Source organism: Cyprinus carpio, chromosome A22 (assembly GCF_018340385.1).
Source record: "Cyprinus carpio isolate SPL01 chromosome A22, ASM1834038v1, whole genome shotgun sequence".
NCBI lineage: Eukaryota > Metazoa > Chordata > Actinopteri > Cypriniformes > Cyprinidae > Cyprinus > Cyprinus carpio.
Genome location: NC_056593.1, coordinates 12,849,773 through 12,868,931, shown reverse-complemented (window position 1 = coordinate 12,868,931; position 19,159 = coordinate 12,849,773). Strand labels below are relative to the sequence as shown.

The window sequence follows — 19,159 nt, the reverse complement described above, 5'->3', positions numbered from 1 at the left end:
TGTATATACATGGAAAGGTAGTTTCTGTGCCATTCTAAACGTAAGGACATGTTCTGTGAAGACCAGAGAGGTTAAAAGGTCTCCTGAGGAATCTCAGTCTGGTTCTTTTCTTCTAGTTGGGGGAAACCACCCAATGCAGTTTCTACTAATGATTTTCCTCATGTGATGGTCATGATATGCTGTGTTTTTGACCATTAATCTTGCTTACTTGCCCCAAAAATTGCCAATCTCCTTCCTGCGTTGGAATTGTCAGTAAGTGTTCTTTTGTTTAATGCTGAAATCTGTTTTGTGAAAGAGTTGCATTGTTAGGCTTGCTTCAGACTGGCTGGTGTGAGAATTTGATTTATGAACATCCTGTGTCTTGGGCTTCACCCTTGGAATTCGGCTCCTCATGTTTCAACATCTTAAATTGTCTGATTCGGGTCTGATACCCTACAAACATCTCAATAACAGCTTGTTTTCTTGCTCAGGTTCCTTGACACTGGACCTCTTGAATGTGACCTGTAGTCAACAGAGTATTTGTGCTGTGAAGGGGTCCCAAGTGACACTGAGGTGCTCATAATCCAACATCAACATAAAAAACGGTGTTCTAGTTCATCGTGAAATAAAGTACAAACAGGAGAAAAAACAATCAACCTGAAGATTTGACTTTAGTCTCAGTTCAAAAGATGGTGGGGGGTGGCAGTCTTCTGATGCAATTAAAAGAAATACATTCATTTACATATATATTATTCTTTTCAGCTTATGGTTCTGTCATTACAATTTAAGAAGAATATTAAAATAAACATAGTGTTGTAAATTTATGGGAAATCAAAGTTTTTCCAATACCTACACTTAAAAATTGAGGTTCTTTATTGGCATTTATGGTTCCATGAAGAACCTTTAGCATGCATGCAATCTTTCCATTGAACAAAAGGTTCTTCATAGTGAAAAAAAAGTTGATTTAGATTAGTGAAATGTTTCTTTTAAGAACTGTTTTTTGTTTTTAAGAACTAGCTCTTCTGTGGACCTGCTGTGAAAACCCCATTTTTTTAAAGAGTGTACACATGAAGACCCGGCTTTATTTAGACTAAAGGCAATAAGTGACTTAAAGGGTTACTCCACAGCAAAATGAAAATTTTGTCATTAATCACTTACCCCCATGTCGTTCCAAACCCGTAAAAGATTTTGGATGAAAACCGGGAGGCCTGTGGCTGTCCCATAGACTGCCAAGTAAATAACAGTGTCAAGGTCCATAAAAGGTATGAAAGTTGTCATCAGAATACTCCATCTGCCATCAGACATGCAATCTGGGTTATATGAAGTGACGGGAATCCAAAATATCATGAATTGTGTTCCGAAGATGAACAGAGCTTTTACGGGTTTTGAACGACATGGGGGTAAGTGAATAATGACAAAATTTTCATTTTGGGATGGAGTGTCCCTAGACTTTATTTTACAGTGTCATTGCGCATGTTACATGTACTTAGTAATAACAGTATATTATGCATAATTACATGCAATAACCCTAAAGCACGCCCTAACTCTTACCCTACAGTCAGTACATGTTGTTAATTAATATTCCTCATTACTTAAATAAACAATTACACTGTAACAAGGACATAAAATGTAACCTTGGTTTTTTGTTGCATGAACTATAATAACAGACGAATAAAGTGTCGAATGTGTCAGAATGAAGCTCAGTGAGTGTCTTTTGTCTTTCTTCAGCATGAACAGCTCTGTGTCTTTCATTGTATATGTTAATTTACACAAAGTGAAGATCATGAACTCCAGACTCTCACCGCTGATCCTGCTGCTGCTCATTCCAGGTTTGAGCATTACTGTGTGTTATTTGATTATAGATGTGTTGTTGTCCAAAGTAATTAAGGAAGATTGTAATGTATAGGTCTAAGTTTGTAAGTGAATTTTATTAGGACATGATTTCTGTACTACAAATGCATTATGATATTTATTTAGAGATTCATTCAAGGTTATACAGCAATGACATGCTTTATATTTAGATTGTCAGCTGTAAAGGGCCACACTGTGAAATGCAATATAGCTGAATGAGTTACTTTTATTTTAATTTTACACTGGTTAGTGTAATTTAACTTGCCATACTATGCTCTAGTTTAGAGGGAGGATTTTCCATTTATGCTTCTTAAAATAAAAAGGAGTGGGTGTACAGACACATGTAATTTTTACTAAACTGAGTGTTGTGATTTGGGTGGGTGTGAACAGCAGATTGGTGAGGAGACGTTTGAGAACTATTTGCATTCTTTTGTGTGGCCACTGGATTGTGAATCTCTCCTCTGTTTGTATACTTTGTCTCAATAACACCATGTTTTCTCTTTAGGCTCTATAACATTGGACCAGCTCTCAGTGACCTGTAGTCAACAGAGTATTTGTGCTGTGAAGGGGTCAGAAGTGACACTGAGGTGCTCTTACTCCAACATCAACATCAAAACTGTGTTCTGGTTCAGTGAGAATCAAAGTACAAACTGGAGAAAAAACACTGAACCTGAAGATTTGACTTTAGACTCAGATTACTCAGGACGGGTTAAACAGATCAGCAGTAATTACCAATCAGAACTCACAATATCAGACGTGAGAGAGAGAGACTCTGGAGAATATCAGCTCATGTTCATCATGAAGGATGGAGTTAAACATCTCAGCTCAGCGGCCGTCAGTCTAACAGTCACAGGTGAAACTGAGTCGAGATTCTGCTCACTTCAGCTGTTTTCATTTGACATGTGATGAAGTTTTCTTAATCTTTACTCTATTCAGTCCTGCAGGTGAGGATGAATCCTGCATCTACAAACCAGACAGATGAGACAGTAGAACTGATCTGTGATTCTTCCTGTGATTTCACCTCTGGAGTTTACTATTCCTGGATGAAGAATAGACAGCATTTCAAATATACACAGTCCCCCAACATGTCTGTGTCAGTCAGCAGAGATGCTGGCAGCTTTTCTTGTTCCCTTTATCCACATTATGAACATCCCTCCTCTTCTGTGTGTGAGTTTCACATAATACACACAGTGTGGTGCTGTTTGTTCATACATGTGTATATTTAAACAGATTAATTTAAACTGTGAGTTTTGCATGTTAATCTGTGTCTCTTTCAGGCATTTCTAAGAGCGGCTGCTGGGATGTGACTTACACCTCTAGAAGAGTCTGTGCTTTGGTCGGCTCAACAGTAGACATTTCCGGCACATATTCACTTCCCTCTGGTTATACTGTAAATAAAACATTCTGGCATTACGTTTGGCCTGAGGACTTCAAGGATCTGCGTGAGGAGCATCAGTTTGCTGGTCGTGTGGAGTATGTGGGGAACAAACTGAGAATCAAAGAGCTCAAGATCAGGGACTCTGGAGAATATCGATTCAGGTTCATCACTGACACTACAAAGTGCGAATACTCTGGATCACCTGGAGTCATTCTTACTGTTACAGGTAACTCATCATAATGAATTTGATCAACAGTGAATGATAAGATTTTAATGCCACCAATGGCAGGAAACTGTTCAAAGACAGACTGCAGTGCCATTATATCAAGTTTTTGTTTTCCATGTCACTCAAATTCAATGTTAAGCTCAACTTTACTTCAATTCTGTGTTTCAGATACACAGGTAACAAGCAACCCAGACATTATATCAGAGAGACAGGAAGTGACATTAATCTGTTCAACTAAATGCACTCTGAACAACAAACATACTTACATCTGGTACAAGAACGGACGACAGGTAACAGATGGATTCACTAAAGACAACAAGCTGTACCTGGACTCAGTCAGCAGTGAAGAGCTTCACCAGTATTCCTGTGCTGTAGGAGGTGACACATCTCTCATGATACATGTGCTTAAGTGTGAAATATTTGATGAGTTCAGGTGGTTTCTCTGATAGTCATGATTCACTTCTTTGTGTTGTGATGATCCAGTGGACAGCACAGCGTTCAGTCATTATACAGTCATTCTGCTGGTGTTTTTACCTCAGTTTCTCATAATAGCAGCTCTGTGGATGTGGTGAGTAAAATATCTAGTTAAATTCTCAAATCCATGACATACAGTGAATATATTGAAATGAATTCGGATTATAAAAATGTGATTTTTATTTCAACAGGTTTTTCATCAAAATGTGTCTCGTTTCAAAACCAAACTGAAAACAAAAGTGAAGGTGAGAAATGATGCATATAGAGAATCTGCTATAATATATAAAAGATGGAATGGCAGCAACGTTGGTTTCAATGTATTTGATGTCTTTGTATTTGTCTGTCTCAGAGTCTGATGTTCCACGTCTGTACATCTGCTGTCTGTCCATCAGAGCCGCTGAAGTGATGTCATTGTGTTCTTCCATTGTGACATCATCACCTAGCAACAGTCAGAACTGTCAGCAGCAACATCAGTGATACAGTGATGTCATAGACAGTGACATATCATTGACTGTCAGTCTGCAAAGTCTAATGCTCAGATTTATTCATAGTAAGAGCCTTTCTTCAGACATCAAACTATTTATTAACAAAGTCTCTTTCTTTTCCCCAAAAAAGGACTGAAAAATGTCTGCAAAATAATCTAGGTTTTGGTCTTTCATTTCTTCTCCTTCTACTAAATCTAAGAAGCACTATTTTATTATATTTTTAAAGATCATGTAAGGATTAACCTTAAGTGAAGGAGTGACCATTCTGTTCTGTTTATTTTTTATCGTTTTTTTTTTCGGTATGAGTGAACACTTTCATATTTTATATTTCAACAGATTTAACCACCAGTGATTGTTAAGTCGGATGGATTTTGATTGGCTGTCAGTGTTTTTATTGTTCATCATCTAAAAAATAAAAACATTGCTCTGGAAGTGATCGCAACCATTTCGTTTTATTTTTTCTCCATGTCATTATCAGCGATTTTATGGTTACAGTTCTTGGTGTGAACAGGCCTTTTGTGTAGAAAAAACAGCAAAATCAATAAAAACAGTTTTTAATAAGCAAAAAAACACCTTGTGTGTTCTTATAGTTTGGGCCGAAGCAGTGCTGTGATAGAGATACTTCCATGATCTGTGATTTCCTGAAAAGACAGCGTCACCTTTTGATCAAAAAGAAAATGTATAAATCTGCTCATAACCAACAGTATAATAAATAACGTGTACTAAAAGTGCCTAGCAGTTTGGAAACAGTGACATCTAGTGAACTGTTTGTGTTTGCTACAAATATCTCTCTTTTGCCCGACACAAAGCTCCTGATTATCATAAATTGTGTGTTGAACCCCACCTAGTGTTAGATATGTACTTCTGTTGACTTTTCAGTCTAGGCATTGTGCTACTTTTATATAACACATTTTTATCACAGTTTCATATTTACTGTCGGTCAGAGAAAAACAACATAATGAAACATCCTCTCTTCTAAGATTTATCTGGTTGGTTACTGAAGATGTGTCTGTTGCTGCCTGTGATATCCCATAATCCTGTGCCTATAAAAATAAATAAAATTGCGTCTTATGGTGCAGTTGAAAGTAAATTAATCTATAAACGTATCTGTGTGTGTTTCCTTCAGCTTATGATTCCCAGTTACCAAAGTTTTTGCGGGAAAAATGATCAAATATAATATTTGCCTTCAGTTTATGCTGCTTACTGTACATCACATCGGTGCAGCTCGAGCTGGAGGCCGTGGAGAAGCAGATTTAGGTCCTGGAGCAGAGGCAGGCCCAGCTGAGAAAGCGGAGAGCCGTGGTGGAAACCTCCCGGGCTGACGCTCACAAGTCCAGGGTAAGTATGCAGTGCGCTACTAACAGTCCCACCACCTCTACCCCGTGCGTTTCTCTGCACAGGCCCGGTGCACCCAGGATGCGATCTGCCCAGATGTCCTTCACTCCGGCGCCAGGACACCACGGACCCTGGGTGCATCCGCAGCGGAGGACGCGAGCCAGGCCCCGGGCGACGACCTCTCCCCCTCCGGTCTTCTAGATCTCCACACGGAACCGCTTCACTCCCCTCCGAGAGACGGAACGCGACGCTGTGATCGTCGGAGACTCCATCGTCCGACACATCCGTGCTACATTAGCCGAAGGTAAAGTGCAAACTCACTGTCTCCCTGGTGCTCGTGTTCTCGATGTTTCTGCACAGATACCCGTGATCCTGAAGGCCGACGAGAGCCCCCGAGCGGTCGTGCGTCATGCCGGGGTTAACGACACCACGCAGCGGCAGACGGAGACGCTGAAGAGGGACTTCAGGAGCCTGATCGAGACGGTTCGCAGCAAGACGCCCGCGGCGACGATCATCGTGTCAGGACCACTGCCCACGTATCGACGAGGACACGAAAGGTTCAGAAGACTTTTTGCTCTAAATGAATGGTTATTGTCATGGTGTAAAGAACAGAAACTGCTCTTTGTTAATAATTGGAATCTTTTTTGTGCTGATGGCCTGCACCCCAGAAGAGTTGGAGCGGAACTCATCTCGGACAACATCTCCAGGACTCTACGCTCCATTTGACTAGTAAGCCAATTCTCAAATAACTGCTATGATGGCTTTTGTTCTACCCGCTTAAATGTTAGAAGTACGTGCGCTATCCAATCTATTAAGACTGTGCCTGTTCCCCGAATAATGAGGTCAAAATATAAATTTAATGTAGGATCAAGAAAAAATCTTATCGTGATTAAACCAGAAAAACGTAAAATAAATGAACAAAAACAATTTCTAAAGTTTGGGCTCATAAACATTAGATCACTCACACCCAAAGCAGTTATTGTAAATGAAATGATCACAGATAATAGATTTGATGTACTCTGCTTGACTGAAACCTGGCTAAAAGCAAATGATTATATTGGTCTAAATGAGTCTTCTCCACCAAACTACTGTTATAAGTATGAGCCCCGTCAGACTGGTCGAGGGGGAGGTGTTGCAACAATATATAGTGATATTCTCAATGTTACCCAGAAAACAGGAAACAGGTTTAAATCACTGGAAATACTTCTGCTTAATGTTACACTGTCAGATATGCAAAATAAATCTATCGTATCTCTTGCTCTGGCTACTGTGTATAGATCACCAGGGCCGTATACAGAATTCCTAAAAGAATTTGTAGATTTCCTCTCAGACCTGTTGGTTACCGCTGATAAAGCGCTAATTTTTGGAGATTTTAACATTCACGTTGATAATACAAATGATGCATTAGGACTTGCATTTACTGACTTATTAAACTGTTTTGGAGCAAAGCAAAATGTCACCGGTCCCACTCATCGTTTTAATCATGGAATCTATCTTACTGATATAGATATCAAACCTCAACGTGATGATGTTACTGACCATTTCCTTGTATCGTGCATTCTGCATATCGATGATAATAACTATATGGCTTTGCGTTATCATCTGGGCAGAACTATTGTTCCAGCCACCAAAGACAGATTCCTAAATAACCTGCCTGATTTATCTCAACTGCTCTGTGTACCCATAAATACACATGAACTAGACAAAACGACTGGCAACATGGGCACTATCTTCTCTAATACATTAGAAGCTGTTGCCCCCATCAAATTGAAAAAGGTTAGAGAAAAACGTACTGTGCCATGGTACAACAGTAATACCCACACTCTAAAGAAAGAAACTCGTAGTCTTGAGCGCAAATGGAGAAAAACTAACTTGGAAGTTTTTAAAATTGCGTGGAAAAACAGTATGTCCAGCTATAGACAGGCTCTAAAAACTGCCAGGGCCGAGCATATTCACAAACTCGTAGAAAACAACCAAAACAATCCAAGGTTTTTATTAAGCACAGTGGCTAGATTAACAAATAACCAGACGCCACCCGATCTAAATATTCCCTCACAGTTAAATAGTAATGACTTTCTTCACTGAATTTCTTCACTGATAAGATAGATAACATCAGAAATACAATAACAAATGTAGATTCTATAGTGTCTAATACTTTAGTTTTATCCATCGCACCCAAAGATAAACTGCAGTGCTTTACAACTGTAGGACAGGAAGAGCTAAATAAACTTATCACTGCATCTAAACCAACAACGTTTATTAGATCCTGTACCCACTAAATTACTGAAAGAGTTGTTACCTGTAGCAGAAAAAAATGCTTCTCAATATTATTAACTCATCGTTATCTTTAGTATGGTCCCAAAACCATTCAAGCTGGCGGTTATTAAGCCTCTTATTAAGAAACCACAACTGGATCCTAGTGAACTGGCAAATTACAGACCCATTTCAAATCTTCCATTTATGTCTAAAATTTTAGAAAAAGTTGTGTCTTCTCAATTGTGCTCCTTCCTGCAAAAAACATTATCTCTATGAAGAATTTCAGTCGGGTTTCAGGCCCCATCATAGAACAGAAACTGCACTTGTTAAAATTACAAATGACTTGCTTCTTGCTTCAGATCAAGGCTGCATCTCATTGCTAGTTTTACTTGATCTTAAGTGCTGCATTCGACACCATGGATCACGACATACTCATAGATAGATTACAAAACTATACAGGTATCCAAGGGCAGGCTTTAAGATGGTTTAGATCCTACCTGTCCGATCGCTACCACTTTGTTTATTTAAATGGGGAGTCATCTCATTTATCACCAGTAAAATATGGAGTGCCACAAGGATCTGTCCTAGGTCCTCTGCTATTTTCAATATACATGTTGCCCCTTGGTAATATCATTAGAAAATACGGGATTAGTTTACACTTTTATGCTAATGATACTCAACTATATATCTCAACGAGACCAGATGAAACTTCCATATAATCTAAGCTAACAGAGTGTGTTAAAAATGTAAAAGATTGGATGACCAATAATTTTCTCCTATTAAATTCAGATAAGACAGAGATATTACTTATTGGACCAAAAAACATTACACAGAATCTCGTAGATTACAATTTGCAGTTAGACAGATGTACTGTTACTTCCTCTACTGTCAAAAAATCTGGGTGTTATATTTAGACAGTAACTTGTCTTTTGAAAATCATATTTCCCATGTTACAAAAACAGCATTCTTCCATCTTAGAAACATTGCCAAGTTAAGGAAAACATGTTACCTGTTTCTGATGCAGAAAAGCTAGTTCATGCATTCATGACCTCTAGACTGGACTATTGTAACGCACTGCTAGGTGGTTGTCGCTGCATCCTCAATAAACAAGCTACAGATAGTCCAAAATGCAGTGGCTAGAGTCCTTACCAGGTCAACAAAATATGATCATATTACCCCAATTTTTACAGTCTCTGCACTGGCTACCTATTAAGTTCCGTATCAGTTACAAAATATTATTACTTACTTATAAGGCCCTTAATGGTTTAGCTCCTGCGTACCTAACTAGCCTTCTACCACGCTACAACCCATCACGCTCCCTAAGGTCACAAAACGCTGGACTTTTGAAAGTACCTAAGATAGCAAAGTCCACTAAAGGAGGTAGAGCTTTTTCGCATTTGGCTCCCAAACTCTAGAATAGCCTTCCTGATAATGTTCGGGGTTCAGACACACTTTCTCTGTTTAAATCTAGATTAAAAACACACCTCTTTGGCCAAGCATTCAAATAATGCATCTCATAATTTTGGAATGCAGTTATATCTGATCAAATCTGCATTATTATTCTTTAGCTTGGGTTAAACTAATTAATTTTACTTGGCTGGAACAGCAGCTACACTAATTATGTCTCTATTTGTTTCTCTGTTTTGCCACAAGATTTACATCCCATGGTAACTAGGATTTACACAAGCTCCAGTCTGGATCCAGAACACCTGAGAAGAGATGATGCCAACCCCTCAGAGGACCTCAGATGATGCTAACCCAGAGACAACAAACAGAACTACCACATTTTGCTATAAGTTTGATTGCATAATTGCTGTTAATAGTGTTAATCGTCTGTTTGTTTACGTCTTTTATTGATTTTTTCTGAACATTTCTGCCGTATGCACATAAACTGACAGTCACCACTGATAAACTACTACTAAATATTATACAAACTTAATTTTCTGTAAAGTTGCTTTGCAATGATTTGTATAGTAAAAAGCGCTATACAAATAAACTTGAATTTAATTGAACAGTTCACCCAAAAACAAAAATCTGCTGATGTCTAATTAGATTTTGATTTGAAATTACTTGTAGAAAATAATACATTACTAATAGAAAATGACAAAATATCTCAAGGTTTAATTTAAAGAGCTCATGTAACATAACAGCTTATACTGAACTCCTGAGTTGAGTTTGAAAGAAAACATTTTTCTGAAGAGTAAGCATTTCCTTTCTCTGAAAAATAAATAAATAAATAAATAAAAATAATTAAGTTTCTTTTGCCGTCTTAAAATGTTACTGTTTTCATGATTTTAGTAGAGTAGCATGAACTAAGATAACAGACTGATGAATCTTCTAAACTGTAATGACCCTTCAAGTCACAGTGAAACTCAATGAGTTTCCTTTTTCAGGACGAGCATGTCACGGTTGGTAAACCGTGATCTCTGGGTGTTGGCACTTTGTGGTGAAGTCTGTGTGTTTTGCGTCTGCACTGATTAGTTTGTGGGCGTCTCCGTTAATTGTCATCAGCAACAGCTGTCACTCATTACTCATTCCCTTTATATTGGCTGTCTCACGTCTTGTGTTTGTGAGATTGTTGTTTCATGTTGCTTACCTGTTTGTTTGGCTTCAGTGGTTGTCTGCGTTGGATGTTCGTGTTTTCCCCGGAACCTCATCCACTCTACGCACTTCCACTCAGCCACAAATACTTACCTTCGGCTATATTCACAGCAGTTCCTGTGCCATCCTCTCCTGCTGCCTTCTCACCGTCATCATCCGGATTCCTCATCACCTCACCACCATCTTGGATTTTTGTCTTCCCAGCATCATTGTCTTTTCCCTGTTTGTTTATTTATTTCATTAAAAACCATAACTCGCTATTGTTTCCAGTCCTTCCTTCACCCAGCCGTCACAGAGCAGCTCTGTGTCTCTCACTGTATATGTGAATTTACACAAAGTGAAGATCATTGAAGTGAAAGTGAAGGTGAACTCCATGCTGATCCTGCTGCTGCTCATTCCAGATTTGAGCATTACTGTATGTTTTTCTCCTCTGTAATGTGTATATATAACACATTTTTATCACCATTTTGTATTTACTGTAGGTCAGAGAAAAACAACATAATGAAACATCCTGTCTTCTAAGATTTATCTGGTTGGTTACTGAAGATGTGTCTGTTGCTGCCTGAAAAGTTATCCCTCAATTCTAAATGGTTGATTGGAATGTTGTTCCAGGATCAACAAGGATGTACTTGGTGAAATCACGCTCACCATCCACTACTCAGAAGCTGACACTTAAAGCAATAGTATATAGTATCTATTTAGATTTTGATTTGAAATTACTTATAGAAAATAATACATTACTAATAGAAAATGACAAAATATATAAAAAAAAAAACCTATAAAAAAGGTTTAATTTAAAGAGCGCATGTAACATAACAGCTTATATTGAGAGTTGAGTTTGAAAGTAAACATTTTCTGAAGAGTAAGCATCTCCTTTCTCTTAAAAAAATAAATAATAATAAAAATAACTCAGTTTCTTTTGCCCCAGTGTGTCAGTAAGAAACAAGAAGAAAGTAAAGTCAGCAGAAAGTCTGCAACAATTTATTCAACAGACAGTAGAAACAGCAACTAACATCAGAGAACAGCAACATGTAATGTAGGTAAAGTTAATATTTGATTGCATTTAAAATGTCATCTTGAGTAAAATGTTACTGTTATCATGATTTTAATGGGTAGCATGAACTAAGATAACAGACTGATGAATCTTCTAAACTGTAATGACCCTTCAAGTCACAGTGAAACTCAATGAGTTTCCTTTTTCACCACGAGCAGCTCTGTGTCTCTCACTGTATATGTGAATTTACACAAAGTGAAGATCATTGAATTGAAGATCATTGAAGTGAAGTGAAGTGAAGTTAAGTGAAGTGAAGATGAACTCCAGTCTTTCATCGCTGATCCTGCTGCTGCTCATCCCAGGTTTGAGCATTACTGTATGTTTTTCTCCTCTGTAATGTTTTTATTTAAATGTGCCTCCAATTAAGTTTGACATTTTCCAAGAGTGTTTTTTTATTTATTTATTTTGATCATTATTGCTCTGTATTTTCAAACAGTTTAATAATTTAAGATCAGTTTAACTTAATGTCCAGTACGGCTGAACGTCAGTCTGAATGTCGGTCTAAATTAACTCACAGGACTTTATACTTTTATTCATTAAAAATGGATTGGGTGTATACATATATTTCAGCAGCAGATTCATCATTCTGGATGCACTATTATTTTAGTAATATTTTCTAGTATGAACACTGGATTGTTGCAGTAAAGGATCTCTCCTCTGACTGTATGTAAGTTTCATCTCAATAATATTTTCTTGTTCAGGCCCTGTAACATTAGACCGCCTCGCTGTGACCTGTAGTCAACAGAGTGTTTGTGCTGTGAAGGGGTCAGAAGTGACACTGAGTTGCTCTTACTACAACTTCAAAATTAAAACTGTGTTCTGGTTCAGCAAGAAACAAAGTACAAACTGGAGAAAAAACAATGAACCTGAAGATTTGACTTTAGACTCAGATTACTCAGGACGGGTGGAACAGATCAGCAGCAATTACCAATCAGAACTCACAATATCAGACGTGAGAGAGAGAGACTCTGGAGAATATCAGCTCATGTTCATCATGAAGGATGGAGTTAAACATCTCAGCTCAGCGGCCGTCAGTCTAACAGTCACAGGTGAAACTGATTCGAGATTCTGCTCACTTCAGCTGTTTTCATTTGACATGTGATGAAGTCTTAATCTTTACTCTATTCAGTCCTGCAGGTGAGGATGAATCCTGCATCTACAAACCAGACAGATGAGACAGTAGAACTGATCTGTGATTCTTCCTGTGATTTCACCTCTGGAGTTTACTATTACTGGAGGAAGAATGGACAGTATTTCAGATATACACAGTCCCCCAACATGTCTGTGTCAGTCAGCAGAGATGCTGGCAGCTTTTCTTGTTCTCTTTATTCACATCGTCAACATCCCTCCTCTTCTGTGTGTGAGTTTCACATAATACACACAGTGTGGCGCTGTTTGTTCATACATGTGTATATTTAAACAGATGGATTCACATCGTGAGTTTTGCATGTTAATCTGTGTCTCTTTCAGGCATTTCTAAGAGTGGCTGCTGGGATGTGACTTACACATCTAGAAGAGTCTGTGCTTTGGTCGGCTCAACAGTAGACATTTCCTGCACATATTCACATCCCTCTGGTTATACTGTAAATAAAACATTCTGGCATTACCAATCTGGGGGCTTCAAGGATCTGCGTGAGGAGCATCAGTTTGCTGGTCGTGTGGAGTATGTGGAGAACAAACTGAGAATCAAAGAGCTCAAGATCAGCGACTCTGGAGAATATCTATTCAGGTTCATCACTAACATGACAAACGGCAAATACTCTGGATCACCTAGAGTCATTCTTACTGTTACAGGTAACTCATCATAATGAATTTGATCAACAGTGAATGGTTAGATTTTAATGCCACCAATGACAGGAAACTGTTCAAAGACAGACTGCAGTGCCATTATATCAAGTTTTTGTTTTCCATGTCACTCAAATTCAATGTTAAGCTCAACTTTACTTCAATTCTGTGTTTCAGATACACAGGTTACAAGCAACCCAGACATTATATCAGAGAGACAGGAAGTGACATTAATCTGTTCAACTAAATGCACTCTGAACAACAAACATACTTACATCTGGTACAAGAACGGACGACAGGTAACAGATGGATTCACTAAAGACAACAAGCTGTACCTGGACTCAGTCAGTGATGAAGAGCTTCACCAGTATTCCTGTGCTGTAGGAGGTGACACATCTCTCATGATACATGTGCTTCAGTGTGAAATATTTGATGAGTTCAGGTGGTTTCTCTGATAGTCATAATTCACTTCTTTGTGTTGTGAAGATCCAGTGGACAGCACAGAGTTCAGTCATTATACAGTCATTCTGCTGGTGTTTTTACCTCAGTTTCTCATAATAGCAGCTCTGTGGATGTGGTGAGTAAAATAAATAATTACATTCTCAACTCGATGACATACATTGAATATACTGAAATTAATTCAGATTATAAAAATGTGATTTTTTATTTCAACAGGTTTTTCATCAAAATGCGTCTCGTTTCAAAACCAAACTGAAAACAAAAGTGAAGGTGAGAAATGATGCATATAGAGAATCTGCTATAATATAAAAGATGCAATGGCAGCAACGTTGGTTTCAATGTATTTGATGTCTTTGTATTTGTCTGTCTCAGAGTCTGATGTTCCACATCTGTACATCTGCTGTCTGTCCTTTAGAGCCGCTGCAGTGATGTCATTGTGTTCTTCCATTGTGACATCATCACCTAGCAGCAACATCAGTGATACAGTGATGTCATAGACAGTGACATATCATTGACTGTCAGTCTGCAAAGTCTAATGCTCAGATCTATTTATAGTAAGAACCTTTCTTCAGACATCAAACTATTTATTAACAAAGTCTCTTTCTTTGCCCCAAAAAAGGACTGAAAAATGTCTGCAAAAAAATCTAGGTTTTGGTCTTTCATTTCTTCTCCTTCTACTAAATCTAAGAAGCACTATTTTATTATATTTTTAAAGATCATGTAAGGATTAACCTTACTGAACTATTTACCATTCTATCAGATTTTTTCTTTATATCTTTTTTTTTTTTTTCGGTATGAGTGAACACTTTCATATTTTATATTTCAACAGATTTAACCACCAGTGATTGTTAAGTTGGATGGATTTTGATTGGCTGTCAGTGTTTTTATTGTTCATCATCTAAAAAAAATAAATAAATATTGCTCTGGAAGTGATCGCAACCATTTCATTTTATTTTTTCTCCATGTCATTATCAGCGATTTTATGGCTACAGTTCTCGGTGTGAACAGGCCTTTTGTGTGAAAAAAAAAACAGCAAAATCAATAAAAACAGTTTTTAATAAGCAAAAAAACACCTTGCGTGTTCTTATAGTTTGGGTCGAAGCAGTGCTGTGATCTGTTTAAATGGCTTGGTAGAGTTACTTCCATGATCTGTGATTTCCTGAAAAGACAGCGTCACCTTTTGGTCAGGAGAAAATATATAAATCTGCTCATAACCAACAGTATAATAAATAACGTGTTCTGAAAGTGTCCTAGCAGTTTGGAGACAGTGACATCTAGTGAACTGTTTGTGTTTGCTACAAATATCTCTCTTTTGCCCGACACTCAGCTTTTGTCTGTTTGGCTGCAGGTCTAGCTGAATGTGGCACCATGGATAAAGCTCCTGATTATCATAAATTGTGTGTTGAACCCCACCTAGTGCAGTCTTAGATATGTACTTCTGTTGACTTTTGAGTCTAGGCATTGTGCTACTTTTATATAACACATTTTTATCACCGTTTCATATTTACTGTAGGTCAGAGAAAAACAACATAATGAAACATCCTCTCTTCTAAGATTTATCTGGTTGGTTACTGAAGATGTGTCTGTTGCTGCCTGTGATATCCCATAATCCTGTGCATATAAAAATAAATAAAATGGCATCTTATGGTGCAGTTGAAAGTAAATGAATCTATAAATGTATGTGTGTTTGTTTCCTTCAGCTTATGTTTTCCAGTTACCAAAGTTTTGCGGGAAAAATGATCAGATATAATATTTGCCTTCAGTTTATGCTGCTTACATCATCAGCACAACCTTCACTACTGGCATATTTCCCACTGCATATAAACAGACTGTCCACTGCTCAGAAGCCAACGCTTAAAGCAATAGTTCACCCAAAAATAAAAATCTGCTGAAAATGTCTAATTAGATTTTGATTTGAAATTACTTATAGAAAATAATACATTACTAATAGAAAATGACAAAATATCTCAAGGTTTCCCTTACCAAAAAGTAGTATACTTCAAGTTTATTTTATTAAGTATACTTAAGTAAAGTTCAAGTATATTTAGACTTTTTGTAAGTATAAGTCAAGTATACTTAAATGTAATTTTAAGTATATTTCTGAGAAGTACATAAAAAGTAAACTAAAGGCATACTTTCCTATTTTTAGGTTAAAAGAAGTATACTAATAGCACACTTGAATAAACGTCTTTTTCGTAAGGGTTAATTTAAAGAGCTCATGTAACATAACAGCTTATGTTGAATTCCTGAGTTGAGTTTGAAAGTAACCATTTTCTGAAGAGTAAGCATCTCCTTTCTCTAAAAAAGATAAAATAAAAATAACTAAGTTTCTTTTTTTTTCCCAGTGTGTCAGTAAGAAACAGGAAGGAAGTAAAGTCAGCAGAAAGTCTGCAACAATTTATTCAACAGACAGTAGAAACAGCAACTAACATCAGAGAACAGCAACGCAATGTAGGTAAAGCTAATATTTGATTGCATTTAAAATGTCATCTTGAGTAAAATGTTACTGTTTTCATGATTTTAGTAGAGTGGCATGAACTAAGATAACAGACTGATGAATCTTCTAAACTGTAATGACCCTTCAAGTCACAGTGAAACTCAATGAGTTTCCTTTTTCAGGACGAGCAGCTCTGTGTCTTTCATTGTATATGTGAATTTACACAACGTGAAGATCATTGAAGTGAAGTGAAGTGAAGTGAAGTGAAGATGAACTGCAGTCTTTCATCGCTGATCCTGCTGCTGCTCATCCCAGGTACACTATTATTTTAGTAATATTTGCTAGTATGAACACTGGATTGTTGCAGTAAAGGATCTCTCCTCTGACTGTATGTAAGTTTCATCTCAATAATATTTTCTTGTTCAGGCCCTGTAACATTAGACCGCCTCGCTGTGACCTGTAGTCAACAGAGTGTTTGTGCTGTGAAGGGGTCAGAAGTGACACTGAGTTGCTCTTACTACAACTTCAAAATCAAAACTGTGTTCTGGTTCAGCGAGAAACAAAGTACAAACTGGAGAAAAAACAATGAACCTGAAGATTTGACTTTAGACTCAGATTACTCAGGACGGGTAGAGCAGATGGTCACAAAAGACCATTCAACACTCACAATATCAGACGTGAGAGAGAGAGACTCTGGAGAATATCAGCTCATGTTCATCATGAAGGATGGAGTTAAACATCTCAGCTCAGCGGCCGTCAGTCTAACAGTCACAGGTGAAACTGAGTCGAGATTCTGCTCACTTCAGCTGTATTCATTTGACATGTGATGAAGCTTTCTTAATCTTTACTCTATTCAGTCCTGCAGGTGAGGATGAATCCTGCATCTACAGACCAGACAGATGAGACAGTAGAACTGATCTGTGATTCTTCCTGTGATTTCACCTCTGGAGTTTACTATTACTGGAGGAAGAATGGACAGTATTTCAGATATACACAGTCCCCCAACATGTCTGTGTCAGTCAGCAGAGATGCTGACAGCTTTTCTTGTTCTCTCTATTCACATCGTGAACATCCCTCCTCTTCTGTGTGTGAGTTTCACATAATACACACAGTGTGGTGCTGTTTGTTCATACATGTGTATATTTAAACAGATTAATTTAAACTGTGAGTTTTGCATGTTAATCTGTGTCTCTTGCAGGCATTTCTAAGAGTGGCTGCTGGGATGTGACTTACACCTCTAGAAGAGTCTGTGCTTTGGTCGGCTCAACAGTAGACATTTCCTGCACATATTCACATCCCTCTGGTTATACTGTAAATAAAACATTCTGGCATTACCCATCTGGGGTCTTCAAGGATCTGCGTGAGGAGCATCAGTTTGCTGGTCGTGTGGAGTATGTGGGAAACAAACTGAGAATCAAAGAGCTCAAGATCAGTGACTCTGGAGAATATCTATTTAGGTTCATCACTAACATTACAAACGGCAAATACTCTGGATCACCTGGAGTCATTCTTACTGTTACAGGTAACTCATCATAATGAATTTGATCAACAGTGAATGATAAGATTTTAATGCCACCAATGGCAGGAAACTGTTCACAGACAGACTGCAGTGCCATTATATCAAGTTTTTGTTTTCTATGTCACTCAAATTCAATGTTAAGCTCAACTTTACTTCAATTATGTGTTTCAGATACACAGGTAACAAGCAACCCAGACATTATATCAGAGGGACAGGAAGTGATATTAATCTGTTCAACTAAATGCACTCTGAACTACAAACATACTTACATCTGGTACAAGAACGGACGACAGGTAACAGATGGATTCACTAAAGACAACAAGCTGTACCTGGACTCAGTCAGTGATGAAGAGCTTCACCAGTATTCCTGTGCTGTAGGAGGTGACACATCTCTCATGATACATGTAGTTTAATGCAAAATGATTGTTGCAGTCTGTTTGAGTGCAACTAATCTTAAATTCAGATATGATTAATTTCTGTGTTGTACAGACCATAAGCAGAGCACAGCGCTACGAAACTCTGCAATCATTCTGTGTGTGTTTTTGGCTTTTGCACTCATAGGGGTCCTGTGGTATAGGTCAGTAAATTTTATTTTATGTTTTGGCATTAAAACAATTAAAAACAGTAAAATGAATAGCTAAATAAAGATAAATATTTAAGATTTTACACTATTTATGTTACAAATGAAATGAAATTGTGAAATATAATTTGTTAAATACAGTGTAACACTAAAATGTATTAAATTTAGAAAAATCTAAAATAGTGGACTCAGACTCGGACCACATAATATGCTATATATTTAAATGGCTGTTTCTTTAAGGAGGAGAAGGTGTACCTTGTCTAAAATCCACATGATTGAAAAGAGAGAGGAGGAGGTTCAGGTAAGGATGGCTGACGCTAAATAAATTTAACATTTATTTATTTAAAAATGCTGACTTTTCTTTCACTGTCTTTTCCCATCAGTATGACTCAGTGCACAATAACACTGCACCCTCTGACCTCACACAGAAAGCAGATGCCGCCGACAATCAAGACATTCATTATTCCAGCATTCATTTTAAAACAAAACACCCATCTTCAATCACCACCGATGAATATCCAACAGACACCACAGAAACAGAGACTGTCCTCTATGCCAATGTAATGTTCAAATAACAATATTGTTATTGCATTTGGAATGTGGAAATTGTATAATTGACTATTGCCCTTGGCAACTGATTTCTTACACTGTGGTTTTCTCACGATCATGTATCACTCTTTTTAATCGCATAATAAAATAATTACAGTGCAAATCAATATCCATTCTTTTGTTTTTTGGTA

The 19,159-nt window shown here is 37.6% G+C and overlaps 2 protein-coding genes across 5 annotated transcripts; both read left to right on the top strand.

The window, feature by feature from the left end:
• The first annotated feature begins 1,458 nt into the window (after positions 1-1,458).
• Positions 1,459-14,397, top strand: LOC109047597. 3 transcript variants are annotated; one of them, XM_042711944.1, is made up of 8 exons: positions 1,459-1,808; positions 2,336-2,683; positions 2,767-2,997; positions 3,108-3,434; positions 13,602-13,811; positions 13,917-14,001; positions 14,100-14,153; positions 14,256-14,397. In XM_042711944.1, exons 1-7 carry the CDS (start codon positions 1,673-1,675, stop codon positions 14,137-14,139), a joined length of 1,377 nt encoding a protein of 458 aa, XP_042567878.1. In that variant the 5' UTR covers positions 1,459-1,672; the 3' UTR covers positions 14,140-14,153; positions 14,256-14,397. The 3 variants fall into 3 exon arrangements, with proteins under 3 accessions (XP_042567878.1, XP_042567879.1, XP_042567877.1); XM_042711945.1 differs by lacking the exons at positions 13,602-13,811; positions 13,917-14,001; positions 14,100-14,153; positions 14,256-14,397 and adding exons at positions 3,603-3,812; positions 3,918-4,002; positions 4,100-4,153; positions 4,258-4,859 and having other exon boundaries at positions 1,465-1,808; XM_042711943.1 differs by lacking the exons at positions 13,602-13,811; positions 13,917-14,001; positions 14,100-14,153; positions 14,256-14,397 and adding exons at positions 3,603-3,812; positions 3,912-4,002; positions 4,100-4,153; positions 4,258-4,859 and having other exon boundaries at positions 1,465-1,808.
• Positions 14,327-19,131, top strand: LOC109047363 (sialoadhesin-like). Of its 2 annotated transcripts, none has more exons than XM_042711936.1 (10): positions 14,327-14,437; positions 16,229-16,334; positions 16,503-16,635; positions 16,747-17,094; positions 17,178-17,408; positions 17,519-17,842; positions 18,011-18,220; positions 18,329-18,416; positions 18,660-18,720; positions 18,803-19,131. In XM_042711936.1, the coding sequence occupies exons 3-10, from the start codon at positions 16,590-16,592 to the stop codon at positions 18,992-18,994; spliced, it is 1,500 nt and encodes a 499-aa protein (XP_042567870.1). In that variant the 5' UTR covers positions 14,327-14,437; positions 16,229-16,334; positions 16,503-16,589; the 3' UTR covers positions 18,995-19,131. The 2 variants fall into 2 exon arrangements, with proteins under 2 accessions (XP_042567870.1, XP_042567871.1); XM_042711937.1 differs by having other exon boundaries at positions 16,229-16,338.
• The last annotated feature ends 28 nt before the right edge of the window (positions 19,132-19,159 follow it).